The sequence below is a fragment of the Chionomys nivalis genome, chromosome 16 (genome assembly GCF_950005125.1).
Source record: "Chionomys nivalis chromosome 16, mChiNiv1.1, whole genome shotgun sequence".
In the NCBI taxonomy this organism is placed as follows: Eukaryota; Metazoa; Chordata; class Mammalia; order Rodentia; family Cricetidae; genus Chionomys; species Chionomys nivalis.
In genome coordinates, this window is record NC_080101.1 from 25517223 (window position 1) to 25534281 (window position 17059).

Genomic DNA, 17059 nt, shown 5'->3' on the forward strand with positions numbered 1-17059 from the left:
ATCCAAACTCCCACGGGTGCTGCTTACAACAGACCTCACCACAGTGCTTTTCTCCCATTCTGAGTCAGGCCCCGTCCAACCATCTGAAAGCCTTCTCTTCCTTGGGTCCAGACTGTTAGCAACGGTGCATCTATCTTCCCACCCCACAACGGGGGCCATACCCTGCCTCACGACCTTGTCTTGTGGGACAGCTTATTTTATCTTTGATGGCAGAAATCGTAACTAATTCAGCTCTGCCTCCCCCTACCATTTTCCATACACAAAGCCAGGTCCTGATAAATATCCGCCAATCTGTAAACAGTCAAGATCCCGAGCAAGCAGGAGTCCACGGTGGTCTGGTACATACCATCAGAGTAGCGTTAAATACTTTCCCGCCATATGTCTTGAGTTCCCCAAGGATCTGAAGATAATTTAAGCGTAGCTGAGCAGCAGAAATAAGTTGCTTTATTAGACAAAAAAAAAGTGTTGACATCAGAGTTATTCACTTGTATAAAAACCCAGGCATTGTTGAAAATTTCCCCCAAAACTTCACAACACATTACTGGGAGGGTCAGCAGAGGTTATGGTCACCTTACCTTCTGCCGGGGTTCTAGCAAATTCTGGTTCCTCTTCATGTGGAAACTAATGGCTTTCTTGATGTCTTTGCCTTTCATATTTCGGAGTAAAGTTGGAGATATAAAATTCTCTATTCCCCAGTCTTTCCTGCGTGAGACATTGGAGACAAGGGGGCCCATGTTTACAGTGCACATGGTTCTAATGAAGAGCAAATGTTGTATGATAGTTCATGAATCAAAGCAGTTCTCAATCTTTTAATTTTTTTTTATTGTGTATCCATACTAAGTCAAACTTCTAAGGAGAGTCTGAGATGGTGCATTTTAGCAAGTGTATTCATGTGTCAGGTGATCTGAGGGCAACTAGTGGGAATCAGTTCTCTCCTTCTACTCTGTGGGTCCTGGGGATCGAACTCAGGTCATCAGGCTTGCAGCAGGCGCCTCTACCGCTCAGCCAGCCCACAGGTCTGTTCTCAGTCCTTTTAATAACAAGATATGTGGCATGATCATGCCTACATAAGAACAATTTTCCCACTCTCTGCTAGGGGACAAACCCAGCGTGCCTATGCCAGGCAAGCTCTCTACCACTAGCTGTGTTTGCTGCCCAAACACCCTTGCCACGGAGAGCACCCGTCCATCCCCAAAGCTAAGCTTTAAAATGTTATTAGCCTAGAATCCTCGGAAGCCCCCTAAAGTTGCTTCTATACCAGGGGTAGAACCAAGGATCTGTTCTATTTTTAAAATTTTATTTCTCCATGTGATTTGGGCACATAGACAAGCTAGAGCTGAGGCCTGGGAGGGGCTTAGTATAACAGGGCGTTAGCTCTCAGAACTAAGAATCAAGAGGTGCATGGACCTGAGGACTTGAAACCTCCCCATTTGGGGGAGGGGTGTAATGCAGTAGCAGCTTGCTCACACCTGTTAGAAGACATCCCTGCCCTTAGAAGTTGTCAACTGACTGCATCAGATTTCCTTCTAGGGACTGGAAATTTCCAAAGGGATCCTGTGTCATTGCCTGTGGATCAGGGAGCCAGGCTGGGTGAAGGGAAACGGACGGAGAGACAAAGGCAGACGGGTGACTGTCAGCTTTCTGTGGCGTCTGGCCATCCTGGCTAGGAGTCAGCAGTTACAAATGTGGCACAGCTGTCGCCCCTGCCACTCACTCTATGTACTTCAGTGAGATCTTCTGCGGCTGGGCACAGGCATAGATCCGCTCCTGGATGTGCAGGGCTGCAAGCCGAAGGGCAGAGTTGCACTTCATCTCCACAGCAAAGCGCTCCTGCAGCACATCACTGCAGCTCTGCAAGAGATTGCACAGAATGGCTGGGCGACCAGAGAATGCACAGCGTGCCGCCTCTGGTCTCTCAGGCCAAAGACAGTAGGGCGTCTTGGCTGTGTGACCTCAGTTACATTAAGAATCTCTGAGCACGGGGCCTTCCATTGTTAAGTGCATACTAACTATCTGATCTACGTTTCTTGATTTCTGTGGGCTTTAGAAAAGACAATAAGGGCTGGAGAAATGGCTCAGCTGTTAAGAGCACTGACTTGTTCTTCCTGAGAACTGGGGTTCAATTCCCAGCACCCACACAGAAGTTCACAACTGTCTGTAATTCCAGTTCCAGGGGATCTGACATGCTCACACCAATGTACATTAAATAGAAAAGACAATATGCAGTACGAGGCTGCTTTCATTATTTCCTGGTATCATTTCTGTAAGACTTGGGCTAGTCAACCTACCACACTGAATTGCCTCTTCTGTGAACTGGTAACACCTCCCACATGACTCTTCCCATCCAAATAAAAACAAAATTAATCTCAGTCCAGGCAATAGAGGGCAGGACCAGGCTGGTAGTCAAAGAACCAGGTTTCTGACCTGGCATGGTGACTCGTGCCTTTAATATCAGCAATCAGGAGGCAGAGACAGGTGGAACTCTGAGTTTGAGGCCAGCCTGGTCTACAGAGCTAGTTCTAGAACAGCCAGGGCTACAAAGAAGAAATACTGCCCTGAAAAACAAACAAACAACAACAAAAAAAAAAAAAGGAAGAAGAAAAGAAGGAAGGAAGAAAAAAGAAGGAAGGAAAAAAAGAACAAAGAACGAAAAATAAAAGAAAGAACAAAGAGAAAAAAAGAAAAAAAAACCAAAAGGAAGCAATTAGGTATGGCTCCACTACTATGTGGGGACCTCAGCTGCATGCTCCTTCTAAGACCCAGTTACATCATCTCTAACATGAGTTTCCGAAGCATTAAAGCCCCATTCTGCAATAAAAATGGAAATGATAACAATGCTTAATAGTATTAGAAAAAGTGTATTATCTACACTGAGGACTAAGCCTTAGTTTGATTAGTCTACTGCGGATCTCTCATTACAGCAACTCGGAGCAGGAACCCTGGAAGGGATAATGGGACTCACTGTCCCCAGAAAAATACAGTTCCTCTGGGAGAGTTGTTTAGTGGCCACCAACCCAGAATAACCCAGCTTGCATCTTTGAGGACACTGTCATCCCAGGTAGTCCAGCCCAGTCACCTGTAGGTAGAGATACTCAAAAGCCACCGGGTCTTCTTTCAGCAGGTCCAGGGGGTCCTTGGGGACAAAGCACACCCTGAAGAGGCAGCGGGAGTCCTGTGATTCTTCCCTTTCCACCACCTGCCCAGGGGAAAGAAGATACTGTGATCTCGGGGCTCGCTATAAAGCAGCTCACAGGGAAAAGAGAGCAAGGGCGGCCCTGGTCTATTTCCGTCTTTCCCCAGAGTTCTTTCTCCGCATGATTTCTTTCCCATGGTATAAAATGTGTAAGATTCAAAGGGGTGATCTTTTTTCTGTCAGAGGAACCCCTGTCCACCTCAATACCCTCCCGGGGACAGCCGAGGACTCCTCGCTTTGTGGTTTGAATGTGAACTCCCTACTGTCCAGCACACGTTTAAACATTTGGGCAATTCAGTTGGCAGGGCGATTTTGGGAGACAGTGGAGCTTTTAGTGTGTGGGGCCTGGTTGGAGAGTGGGTTTCTGAGACAGGGATACAAAACCCTGGGGGCATATCTCAGGTCTGCTTCTGCCTGCGGTCTCTCTGTTTCCTGTCGGCCAACCACAATGTGACCAGCTGCCACAAGCTCCCACCACCTTGGAGAAATGCTCCTGTTGCCATGTCTTCCCCAGCGATGACTCCTAAACTCTGGGATAAAATAATCCTCTCTGTCCGCCTAAGTTGCTTCTGCCAGGGATTTTATCACAGCCAGGAGAAAAGGAATGCATATGAGTGTCAATGTCCACAAGTAAAGATGGAGTTTGCAGTTGGGCAGTGGTGGCGCACGCCTTTAATCCCAGCGCTCGGGAGGCAGAGGCAGGCAGATCTCTGTGAGTTCAAGGCCAGCCTGGTCTCCAAGAGCTAGTTCCAGGACAGGCTCCAAAGCTAAAGAGAAACCCTGTCTTGAAAAACAAACAAAACAAAAAGATGGAGTTTGTACAATTCTGCACCTTACTCTCCCTCCTCCCCCACATAAACTATGTTGGGGATTTAGTATGATTTTTCTTCCCAAAGCAAATGCAAGAATATATTTATATTGCTATATATATATTAATTTAAAATATATGTTAATTTAAAAAGGTTTGCAGCATGCCGGGCGGTGGTGGCGCACGCCTTTAATCCCAGCACTTGGGAGGCAGAGGCAGGCGGATCTCTGTGAGTTCGAGACCAGCCTGGTCTACAAGAGCTAGTTCCAGGACAGGCTCCAAAACCACAGAGAAACCCTGTCTCGAAAAACCAAAAAAAAAAAAAAAAAAAAAAAAAAAGAAAAAGAAAAAAAAAAAAAAGGTTTGCAGCAGTTGGTGAGTGGTGGCTGGGTCATAACTCACTTGTAATGAGGAAGGCTGAATGACTTCCAAGGTCAAGCTTCCCATTCTATTCCCCTGCTGAAGAAACCCTTCCCTTTCCCAACCATGGTGTCTATTGCTCTTTTCATAGTAGACACCCTACAATGGTTTGTTGAACTGACCTGTGTTTGACTTGAAAGAGTCAGGACAACCATTTTTTTGCATGGTCAAAGGACTGGGTAGCACAGATGGATGGGCTGTTTGGCCTGTCCTATCACGGGGGTGCAGCTCAGTGGGGCAAGAGCCACAAAAGTGGTCCTGGACATAACCAACAATGTCCCCTCACAGTTCTGAGACAGCTGGTACCAGGAAAGATCATCAGAGCCAGAAGCAAAAGGCTTTATCAGATATGTGATCAGGAACAGCCACCTTACCCAGCTAAGCCTCTGTCTCCACATCTGTTAGATGGGTGTCCTGGACTCTGGATGCAAACCATGGCCGAGTCTTGCCCTGCTATCCCCAGGCTAAGTGAGTGCAGAAGACCCCAGCCCTAATGTGGCTACCTGCTGAATGAGCTCCTCCTCATGCAGTAGGTGCAGGCGGGACACGCTGTACTGCTCCTCCAGGGCCAGCGCAAAGTACTCGATACTTCGGATAGACAGCTTCTCCTTGACTGTGAGGATGATGTCCTGGCAGCAGAGGAGAACAGGGTCACCTGATGAGTGGGCAGACTCCCGGAGCCTTCTTACAGCTCCCCCACAACATCTGGGAGGGAGAAGCTGACGCTGCTGCGTCCCCTCCTAACACAGGCAGGGACCCAGTTCCCACATCACCAGCCTATCTTGCTTTTCTTCAGCGGGGATAGCAACAAAGGGGAGATTCCAGTCTCTTGCCTCAGATCAACTGCTTTCTGGACACAATCCTACCAGCTACCTCATGTGACTGAGGGAAACTGGCTTCAGTTTCTTCTTCTGAAAGGGAGGAAACAATGCCTACAGACTGCCAGGGAGGCTGTCAAGATGGCATGGCCGATAATGCCGTATAAAGGTTTGATGGCGGCCACGCTGCCCTCACTCTTTCTCTCCAATGGGCCCCATCATGGCGAATGCCTCAGGAACTCACACATGCTGTTCCCTCTGACTTACACAAATTTCCCTCATTCTTCACAGTTCTGTTTCTCTGCCTTCAAGGTTAGCTCACATGTCACCTCTTCAGAGAGGTGCTGTGTGGCTACTGTGTCTAAATGACACTCTGCCTATTATTCTCAGTTCCGGGGCCATCTTTGTTTGCTTTCCCTTCTGGGGACTGAACCTATGGCCTCACACATACTCGGCAAGAGCTCTCCTGCTGACCTAGGTCCCCAGCTCCTGGGGCATGTTCAGTATCCCCCATTATTATTTAATGCCTGTTTCTTTAATAAATTGTGCTCTTTTCGTAGAAGACAGTATAGCAGGTTACGATATGGTTCTAGAGTGAGGCTGCTCATCCTTACTTCCCTGTGTGTTCATGGACACACTGCTTGTTTTCTCTGCACCGGGAAGTATTGGTAGAGCATCAGCACCCAGCAACTGGACCACTGTGTATTCACATCAACACCCAGCAACCGGACCACTGTGTATTCACATCAACACCCAGCAACCGGACCACTGTGTATTCATTTCCCCATAGAAGGCACATAGGACACTCCCTGGCGATCAGTGTTCTACACATGCTCACTTCTACCATTTCTTTTCATGCTCATTACCTTTTACCCTAACAGACAGCAACTCCCTGCCAGTGCAAACCTCACCTATGCTGGAGTCTTAGTCAGGGTTTCTGTTGCTGTGATAAACACCATGACCAAAAACAAGCTGGGGAGGAGAGGGTTTATTTGGCTAAGTCTTCCACATCACTGCTCATCATCAAAGGAAGTCAGGATGGGAACACACACAGAGCAGGAACCTAGAGGCAGGAGCTGATGCAGAGGCCAGGGAGGAGTGTTGCTTATTGGCTTGCTCTCTGTAGCTTGCTCAGCCTGCTTTCTTACAGCATACAGGACCACCAGCTGAGGGATGGCATCACCCACAATGGGCTGGGCCCTCCCCTACCAATCACTAATTAACAAAATGCCCTGCAGTTGGCTCTTATGGAGGCATTTTCTCAATTGAGGTTCCCTCCTTTCAGATGACTCTAGCTTGTGACAGGCTGACAGAGAACTAACCAGCACAGTTGGGGTCTGTTCTATGCCAGTGTTGGGGCCTAGGAGATGCTCAGCATAGCGCCCCCTGGTGAGTGACTGTGGACGCACTATAGAGCTCCTGTCAGAACCTCAGACTTGGTAAGCCCCAAACCAGAAAGTGCTGCCTGCTTCCTGTAACCCTGACTCCCAGTCCTCTCATCATTGGTTCCATCAGTCTCCACAACTAAAGCAGTGACTGAGTCCTGAAGAGGGTAACTGCTTCTGCGATGCCACAGCATTAACTCAGCACCTGCTGGGTACCAGGCATTGTCCGTGCCATGAAAGAAACCCCCGTCACTCTCTTAATTCTACAATTATGAAATATACACTTTTGGCATTGCAGACTGACTTCTCGATTTACAAAAAAAAAATTATTTTGTTACTCTTCACTCACTCATTTTCTGTGCACAGTTGTAGCTGTGCACACGCCACACCACAGTGAGCCTGTGGAGGTCAGAGGTCAATTTGCAGGGAGATCTGTTCTCTCCTTCCACCATGGTGGGCTCTGAGGCTCAAACTTAGGTTGTCAGGTTAGGTGGGCAAGACTCTCACTGGCTGAGGCACTTCACTGGTCCATATTATTATTATTATTATTATTTTTTTTTTTTGAGACAGGGTTTCTCTGTGGTTTTGGAGCCTGTCCTGGAACTAGCTCTTGTAGACCAGGCTGGTCTCGAACTCACAGAGATCCGCCTGCCTCTGCCTCCCGAGTGCTGGGATTAAAGGCGTGCGCCACCACCGCCCGGCTGGTCCATATTATTGCTTTCTGATTGGTTGGCAAGCCTACCGCTTAACTCAGTCGGTCCTTTCCCCATCTTTTCCTTGCCTTGGTAATGTGCTGTCCAATGGACCCTCCTGCCACCCAGTTGTCCGCCACCTTCCATCCAGAGAGGAGATGTCGAACCACAGCCACGGAACAAACTCAGATCACTGCTAATTATGTCATTAAATTCATGAGAACAAAGTCATGCCAGTCACTATAATAGGAAAGTTGAGTAAGTGACGTGATGTCCCTAAAACATTTACTGTCTGGTCTTTTATCATATGGATCTAGGCAGTGGTTCTCATTGCCTAACACTGTGACCCCTTAATATAGTTCCTCATGTTGTGGTGATCCCCAACCATAAAATTATCTGCATTGCCACTTTATAAATGTAATTTTGCTCCTGTTAAGAATCGTAATATAAATACCTGACATGCATGATATCTGATATTCGACCCCTATGAAAGAGTCATTCAACCCCCAAAGGGGCTGCGGCCCACAGGTTCTCAACCAATGCTCTAGAGGCTAAACCCAGGGATTCATGTCAGTTAGGCAAAAATTCTACCAACTGAGCTATATCTTTGGTTCCAAAAAGGATCCTCACCCCTGTTGGGTGTGGTGGCACACAGCTTTACTTCCAGCACTTGGGAGAAAGAGGCAGGCAGATCTCAGTGAGTTCAAGGCCAGCCTGGTCTACAAAGAGAGTTCCAGGATAGCCAGAGCTGCTACACAGAGAATTCCCGTCTTGAAAAAAACTAAAAAGAGAAAGACAAGGAGAATAAAGACTTTTCTTGCTTGCTTTGGTAAGGGAGTGGGCAGGAGAAATTCCCAATGAACTCACGTGGGCTTTCCTTTTTCCACTGGTTGGATTTGTCTATACCCACCTACAAAACTTGCTATATAAAATTCGGCTGCTGAAGATAAGATTAGCCAGGATTACACGGGTTTAGCCCTTGCTCACTGTCATAACTCCATCTTCCTAATTCCTCTGATATGAACTTTTATGGTAAATCCCCTCAAGGTATGTTTGGATGTCACAGAAGGCTCACTTGCCCTCATCCACACTACTTTGATCGAAGGTGACAGAAGTAGAACCCTGCTTAATTCATTCACAAAACTTCCCTCCAAAGCAAAATAATGGGGGCGAGGCGAGCCCAGCCCAGGGCTCAGCAGCAGAGCAAGCTTGATCTTCATAAGCCAGAGGATTGTGACAAGCTGGGGACCTGTACAAAGTGGGGACAGTGCTGGTCATCTCCCAAGGTTAGCCAGATGTTACATTAGATAGTTCACAAGGAAGAGCTCAGCAGAGCGGCTGGCGTGAACGAAACACATCCATTTCTCCCTCTCGTTCCTCCAGTGGCCTGGAGCTTCCTGGGTTGCAAAGGGCTTTCTCTCTCTTCTAAGTGACACTAAGGAAGAAACAGGTGAGAATTTGCAAAAGGAACGTACCAGAGCAAACTATTAGGTATGTTCCTAGGTGCATGTGTGTGTATGTGTGTGCGTGTGTGTTCTTGTACAAGTGCATGTGTCTTGGTTGCCATCTATAACCTACAACCACATCATCCCACCTCTACCTGCTCTTCAGCCCCTACAGGCGTAGGCTCCTTATTGAATTGTCCACTTATATGTTTGTGTGTGTGTTACGGTCTTTTATTTGTTTGTGTAAGATTTCCTGGAACCCACCATATAGACTAGGTTGGCCTTGAACTCACAGAGATCCACCTGCCTCTGCCTCCTGAGTACTAGGATTAAGGCTTGTGCCACCACACTCAGTTCTTGTGCCTTTCAATGTTTTGAAAAACAACTCAAGTAGTTTGTTTCCTCTCTGCAGCCTCTCTGACTCTTCCTTCCATGTTCAAGAACACCTAGAGCCATTTCTCCTGTCTCTGGCATCGGAGCCATGGCTACTCCACCTCCCTTCCCTAAGAGAACAGCCTGTGCTCCCGCTGGATTCTTCATTGATAATGCCCATTTTCCCAGTGTGCACCTCATCCTCTGTCTGCCCTTGTGGGAGTCTTGTGGCCCTTCACAGCTGCTCAAACGCACTTCCTTTTCCCTGCCCAGGTGGTACTGGCACTAGAAGGATGCGTCCTATGTGACACCTGAATGACTTTCTTATCCCATCCCTGGTAGCTTCATTTTACCCTGTTCTGGATGACTGGAGTTTCTGGGAGGCACACCCTCTCTAAACTTGACTGATGGCTCCTGCAGTCCTTGACCAGACTGGATAACTGCTCTCAGAGAACCTCAAATGGGGAGTTTATTATGTATAAGACATGCAAGGACCTGGGTTTGTTTTCACATCTTGCCTTGGTATTTAGCTAATTGGGTAGCAGGTGGAGGTAGAGACAAGAAGCGGAGAAACCTGGTGGTTAAGGGTGAAGGCGTAGGAGTTAGAATATGACCTTGAACTAGCCTCTTTACCTCTAGGAATCCCGAGTCCCTCCCCTGCAGGAAGTGACAGAAACATCACCATCGGAATGAGATAGTACAGTACACATCTTTTCGTGGGCACTCAGACCGCTGAGGCAAACAGAGGGCAAGCTGTCCGGCCGTCCATTAAGCTAGCAACTTCTCTAAGGAAGAAAGGTCCAGGTTTACTCTCAATACCTTCACAGTTGTGTTTGCCTCGAATTTGAAAGCTTTGGTCTGTCCATTCTCCAGGTACACCTTGAGCACATTGGGCATACAGAGCAGAGCGTTCCCCTGGAAAACACAAGAGTGGAGTTACATCGCTGACACGCCTTCTGGACCCTGGAGTGCTAATCCCCTGCTGCCTGGCTCTGCCATTTTTGGAGGGCAGATCGCCGCTCATTAGCATTTGGGGATTTCCCCAGGGAGGATAGATTTGCTTTGTCCAGGAACAAGCACGAGGGCTGCTCGGTGGATGGGCTAGGAAAACAGGGGTGAGTCTTGCCCTGTCAGAGCACGGCCGGAGCTGTCAGGGCTCACAACCATTCCCTGATGTGTATCTACTGCAGGGCACCCTTCAGGGACACAACTGATGACTGATGTGTCATCTTCTGCGCTCTTTACAGGGGCCTGAGACTCTGAGACCCTTGCGTGTGGGGTGACGTGGAATTGGGGGTGAGAGTGGAGGTGGAAAGCTTCCTTAGAGCCCCCTCCCCATTTTACTGCTGGAGCTCTGCAGTGAAACAGCAGGGGGCAGAGAGAAACCCTGCACCTCCATGGACCCCAATCATCACCTCTCTAAGGGACCCTGCCATCCTTACAGGGCTCTTGGATTGGAGGTATAGGGCTGGTCTTTAGTAGCTCAATGCCAGTCAGGATTCCTGGGAGTAGGGCAGCATTTAAGGGGATCTAAATATCTATCTCTGAGTTGAGCTGAAGCTAAGTGAGAACCAGTGAGAAATTCTCGAGTTCCCAGGATTTGAACCAAGACTACCAGGGGTATCTATGTGTCTCTTTGGAGAATCTGGATAGGAACCCCAACTGAGTAAGAAGTCCCCCCCCCAAAAAAAACCCCACCTTTCCCCTATGAGAACATAGTGTTTACTAGCATGAAATATCATAACTCAGTTTTTTGTTTGTTTGTTTTGTTTTTAAAATCCGTGTTTTTCTTTGTGGAGGTAAGGGATAGGGTCACACTCTGTCCTGGTTGTTTCTTTTGTCAGCTCGACACAAGTCACAAGTTAAGAGTTGCCTGAGAAGAGGAACCTCAGTTGAGAAGATGCCTCCATCAGATTGACTGTAGACAAGTACTTAGCACATTTTCTTGACTAATGATTGTGGAAGGACCCAGCCTGTGTCTCCCTGGGTAGGTGGGTGGTCCTGAGGTGTGTAACAAAGCAGGCTCAGCAAGCCAGAGGAAGGAACTTGACAGTAAACCAAGTTCATATAAACTATGTTATAATTTGTGATTTACAAGGCTTACAAAAAAAAAAAAATACAGTCCTGACGTCATATTTCCTGCTTCCGCTCCTGTCTCCAGGTCCCTGCCCTGACTTTCCTCAGTGATGGAGCTTGCTTTCAGTCATGGTGTTAAAACACAGCAACAGAAACCCTAGCTAAGACGCGCTCCGATGCCACACCACACCCAGCTGAGGTGTGGGATTTCAAGCAGCCCCCTCTCCTGTCACTTTGCATTTCTGGCTCTGGATGTAGAAATCTCATTTTGGATTTCCCACTTGGGGGCTTTCCTCCTTTGTACGTTATAGTTCTGATTTACAAGGCTTAAAAAAAATACAGTCCTGATGTCACATAGCTCCTTCCATTTGTTTCTATACAGCTTCTTTCCATTTTTATCTAACTCTGTACGTAGATTTTAGAGAGCTGAGAAAAGACTACGCACAATTCTACATTCTTTTATTCTTATTCAACGTTTCATGTATAATTTTATGTAGGTTTTCTATTTATTATCGCAAAAGCTTTAATATATTCTAAGGAACCGATATCAGAACTGGCACAACCATCTCTCCATGCGAGGCACACAGCATCTTTCTGGTTTTGGCTATTTATAATACTGATACTACAGCTATCTTTTTGTATATGCATTTCTTGCATTTGAATTTCCTTATATTCTAAATTTATAGAAGTGAGATGTCTTGGCCATATTTCACGGCAGACATTGAGCTGTGTCTTTTTCCACCTCCCCCGTAAGTTTATAAACTATTTCACAGAGCCCCCAGTGGGTGCACGATTGTAACTCTTTTCTCAGCACGCAGGCAGACATTCTTTTCCTCATTTGTGCTCACTTACTAATGAGCTGGGAGCTCACCAGCTTCATCACTTCCTAACAATTCCCTTTGTGTCTCTCTCTTTAACCATGAGCCAAGCCAGATCTATTTCCAAGGCTCGGTTTTACTACTCTAGAACAATCTGGAGCAGGGTTTCTCAACCTTTGAGCTGTGATCCCTTGCAGGGTCGAATGGCCCTTTCACAGAAGTCGAATATCAGATATCCTGCAAGCAGATATTTAATTATGTTTCATAATAGTAGTAAAATTACAGTTATGATGTAGTAATGAAATAACTTATAGTTGGGGCCACCAAATATTATCACCAACTATATTAAAGGGTCTCAGTGTTAGGAAGGCTAAGCACCACTGCTCTAGAATGATGTGCGCCCTTAGAGCTGTCTTCTCATTTTCCAAGGGAAGCTGGACCAGTGTTATCAGCTTCTAAATGCTTGTGAGGAAGGAGAGGCTGGTCGTAGTGATGAGCACCCACTGGCCTCACTGCCTCTCCCATGGATGGCTGGGGTAGATGCCTATAAGTGGCTCTTGGGGTCCCAACTTACAAGCTTCCCAGACACACTTTTGGGGAGCACTGGTCCTCTGATGTGAGAGTGATTTCTTTCTAATCTGTTGCTTTCATTGGTTAATTAATAAAGAAACTGCCTAGGCCCATTTGATAGGCCAACCCTTAGGTGGGTGGAGTAGACAGAACAGAATACTGGGAGAAAGAAGCCGAGTCAGGGAGTCGCCACGATTCTCCCACTCCAGACAGACACAGGTTAAGATCTTTCCTGGTAAGCCAGCTAGTGGTGCTACACAGATCATTAGAAATGGGTTAGATCAATATGTAAGAGTTAGCCAGTAAGAGGTTGGAACTAATGGGCCAAGCAGTATTTAAAAGAATACAGTTTCCGTGTAATTATTTCGGGTAAAGCCATGCTGGTGGCCGGGTGCCTGGGATGCAGCCCGCCGCTCCATATTACAACAGTCCTCTAAACTGCCCATCCCCACCAAAACCCTTATCCAGTTCAGTAGCCTGACTGGGTCTCAGAACTTGTCCCTGTCTCGTGTTTTCAGGACACCAGGGGATGAGGGATGATGGCTATTTTAAAGTGACAGTCCAGGCTACCTGGTCCACACCTGTGGTGCCATCACTCCCCCTGCCCTGGGCTGTTTCTTATCCCCACTACTCATCATGTTCACTGCTCTGCAATTCGCAAGTCCATCGCTTGTCAGCCTTTTGACTAAGATGAAGAGAACGCACATGCTGAATGTGATCTTCAGAGAGGTTCACCCCATTTTCACAGGTGCTGAATGTGATCTTCAGAGAGGTTCACTCCATTTTCACGAGTGTCGACACCGCGGTTCAAACCGCTGCTGACAGGCTCGGCCCAGGTTACTGATCAATGCTTTGGACCTCCACTGGCCCCTTCCTGAACAACTGCATCTTTCTCTCAGGTCTAACTGAAGGTGTCTGTCATATTGCAGGGCAGAGAGAAAATATGTGGACCAGGTCACCTGGATCTTTTGTTTAAATGGTCATGGGCCCCATTCCTTCAATTTCTCTGGATGACAAGAAATTTTGACTTGAAAGTTTTAAAATCTAATACTGATTGTTGAATTCAGAATGGCAATAGTTACCAGGAATTTTATAAATTATGAGTAAACAGCCGGGCGGTGGTGGCGCACGCCTTTAATCCCAGCACTCGGGAGGCAGAGACAGGCGGATCTCTGGGAGTTCGAGGCCAGCCTGGTCTACAAGAGCTAGTTCCAGGACAGGCTCCAAAGCCCAGAGAAACCCTGTCTTAAAAATCAAACAAACAAACAAACAAAAACCCATCAACCTCAGGCTGGGAAATGGCTCTGTGGTTGAGACTGTTGCTCTTTGCAGAGGACCCGAGTACTTAGCTCTCGATACCTACAGGGTGCTCACAATTTTAACTGCAGCTTCAGGGATCCAGTACCCTTTTCTGGCACACGTGCGCACACACACACTATACAGACAAAGGTACACACACATAAATAAAAATTAAATCTGAAGGGCCAAATTTCCCTTAACAAATATCTTCTGACACCACATACTTCCAGCCTTCTTCCATCAACCTTGGATATTTCTCTATCAAAAAGGACAAGAGAGTATGTCTAGAAAAGAAAATGAAGTCACAGAGACCCAGGTTCCTGTTTTTTTCTTACTGTGTGATTCAGTGGTTAATGCTCTTAATCTAAGTCTTTGTTTCTTCTTTTGTTACAGTTCCTCCTTTGCAGGACACAGTGATGCCTAAGGATGAGGCACAGACAGGTTTGCAGTGACACCTGGTTGTGCCCACTGACCAGCTCTCCCATCCCTGACCAGTGACACCAGGCTGTGCCCACTGACAGGCTAGCTCTCCCATCCCTGACCAGTGACACCAGGCTGTGCCCACTGACCAGCACTCCCATCCCTGACCAGTGACACCAGGCTGTGCCCACTGACCAGCGCTCCCATCCCTGACCAGTGACACCAGGCTGTGCCCACTGACCAGCTCTCCCATCCCTGACCAGTGACACCAGGCTGTGCCCACTGATCAGCACTCCCATCCCTGACCAGTGACACCAGGCTGTGCCCACTGACCAGCTCTCCCATCCCTGACCAGTGACGCACCTGGCTGTGCCCACTGACCAGCACTTCCTCAGCAAAGTGCACCTTCACAGGGTTGGTCTTCAGCCGGGCCCTCTTCTCTTCAGTCAAGAAGGATGACTTGGGGACTCCCTGAAAAAATATTAACATGACACACTTTGGAGCAGCACATTCATAAAACCATTTACATCTTGTCACTTCTTAAAAAAAAAAAAAACCAGCCTCATGGCTAATGTAGACTCATTTACACCCACACGAAAGGAGGGTACCCCGTTTAAAGATTTCTTTCCCTAGTATATAAGAAATCCAGCCTAGACAATGTTCTTGTGTGCCTGGACACTGGAAACTCCAAATGGCAGCACGCTCTCGTGAGACAAGGAAGACAAACAGGACTAGAAGGGAAAGACCTGAAGTTTAACCCAAGTGCTACCTCGGGAGCTGTGAAAACATCAAACACAGCCGGGCAGTGGTGGTGCACGCCTTTAATCCCAGCACTTGGGAGGCAGAGGCAGGCGGATCTCTGTGAGTTCGAGACCAGCCTGGTCTACAAGAGCTAGTTGAACCATTAGGACTGAGTTCAGGTCCTAGTTCCTGGGTAACAAAGCTGGATCCCAAGCCCTTCTGGTCTCCATGTGCACACACATGCACGCACATGACTGCACACACACCAGACAGATAGACACATGTACATAAGAAAATAAACCTTAAAAATAACCGGGTGACTTTGGCCGTCTTCAGCTTTCTCTGAATTTCAGTCTCTTCATGTTATACGAGAGCTAGACAGAGTGCCCTGATGCTCTGGCCTCTGTGACACGTGACTGGCATTCTCTTTCTCCAGAAGTACAAAGACTCACATTAGTAGGTAAGATTAAATGGCAAACCCTTTTACAGATCTTAGCAGGTCACACGTGACACTCGAGCAGTGTTATGACTCAGACCAACAGGACATGCTCCGCCTGCTCAATGGAGTATTTCCCAGCTTGCGTCCCACATTCCCTTCAACACTCTAGCAGGTCTTTTAGGCCAACCTTTAGGATGTCTGTAGTATATAAGGGTCCAAAGATGCCACTCTGTAGCCGGGGGAAGAGATATGTAACAGCAATGGGGAACTTGCTGGAAGCAAAGTACATGAACTTAGACATCAACACGCTAATGCATGAAGTACATGAAGAGAACAAATGACCCTGAAACTTTAACAAGTGATGTTACTTGGTGTGGCAGGACACACAACTGTGATTATGCACCTCAGAGACATAGCTTGCTTTCAAATCACAATACTACCAAAAACTCGAGCCTGAGAGGGAAGCGTAGCTCTGCTCCCAGGAAGAAACACATGTAGAAATTCTTGGTTTTCCAGTTCGAAAGAATAAATGAAAAAGGAAGAGAAAAAGTCGGAATCCAAAGCTAGTGATGAGACCAGACTACCTGAGAAAGTTTAAGACTCTGATCCAGGTGAATCTGGGTGCTCATGGAACCAGAAGATGCCACGTTGGCACTGCCCGAGATCAGAGAAATGAAGACAAACTTAAAGCCTACAGATGGCCACTATCAAGTTCTCCACAGTGAACATTAAGATTCAGAAAAGCACATAATGGGAAGACTGTTGTTAATTCTTGGTAAAAATCTAGGAGCCATGCAGAAGGCCATCACTAATGACTAAGGAGTTACCAAGGACAAGTCAGAGCCAACCAAGTTCATTTCTCTTTAGAAGAGAACATTCCAGATTGACAGGCCAGGGTCCTGCGGATACAGCAGAATTCCTTCATTCTTGCAAAGCATTTAATAATCTCCCCCACAACCCCTCTGTGGAGAAGGCCAGATGCAGAGCCATCAGGTGGATTCAGCAATGGTTTATCTGTGCTCTAAGAGTCCTGTTTTCTTTTCCCCCTTCCCTTCCTCATCTGTGCTGGGGATCAAACCCAGGGCCCTGCTCCTGTTAGACAAGAGATCTACAACTCAGCTCTAAGTCCTGATTTCTATCTTAGTAACTCAGGCTTCCTTTGGCTTAACCCTCCTTGTTGATGTTTAGCTATGCCTTGGATGGAGACAGAGGAAGAACTTACGAATGCAGAACTGTAGGAGGTTATCAGATCTCAAGCAAAAGAAACTGAATGAGATCCATGAGAATCAGGAAAAGCTATGAGTCAAAGACCAGGAAAACCCAAGAACAGATGTCAGAGGGCACAGAGGAACAGGGCTGTCAACAGTGAGTGTTCAAAGCATCAGGGAAGCAGCAACACTAAAGACTCAGATGGAGCAACCAGGGACAGAGGAGAAGAGAGGCAGAGGGAGGGAGAGCAGGGATCTACAAGAGGCAATCACAGCTTCTCACGCTAGGGAGGGCAACCTCCTAAGAGTTAGGGCTAGACCTGGAACGTGTTAAAGAAAATTAGCTGGCTGAGAC

At 47.2% G+C, this 17059-nt stretch overlaps 1 protein-coding gene across 1 annotated transcript in view; it reads right to left on the bottom strand.

The window, feature by feature from the left end:
- Window positions 1–17059, bottom strand: part of Frmpd1 (FERM and PDZ domain containing 1) — an 87878-nt gene that overhangs the window by 11027 nt on the left and 59792 nt on the right. The window contains exons 6-12 of the mRNA XM_057790673.1: window positions 14680–14787; window positions 9953–10048; window positions 4925–5050; window positions 3077–3196; window positions 1715–1851; window positions 576–702; window positions 347–442 (exon numbers count right to left, since the gene is read on the bottom strand). Of these exons, the coding sequence (XP_057646656.1) occupies window positions 347–442; window positions 576–702; window positions 1715–1851; window positions 3077–3196; window positions 4925–5050; window positions 9953–10048; window positions 14680–14787 (810 nt within the window). The remainder of the gene's footprint in view (window positions 1–346; window positions 443–575; window positions 703–1714; window positions 1852–3076; window positions 3197–4924; window positions 5051–9952; window positions 10049–14679; window positions 14788–17059) is intronic.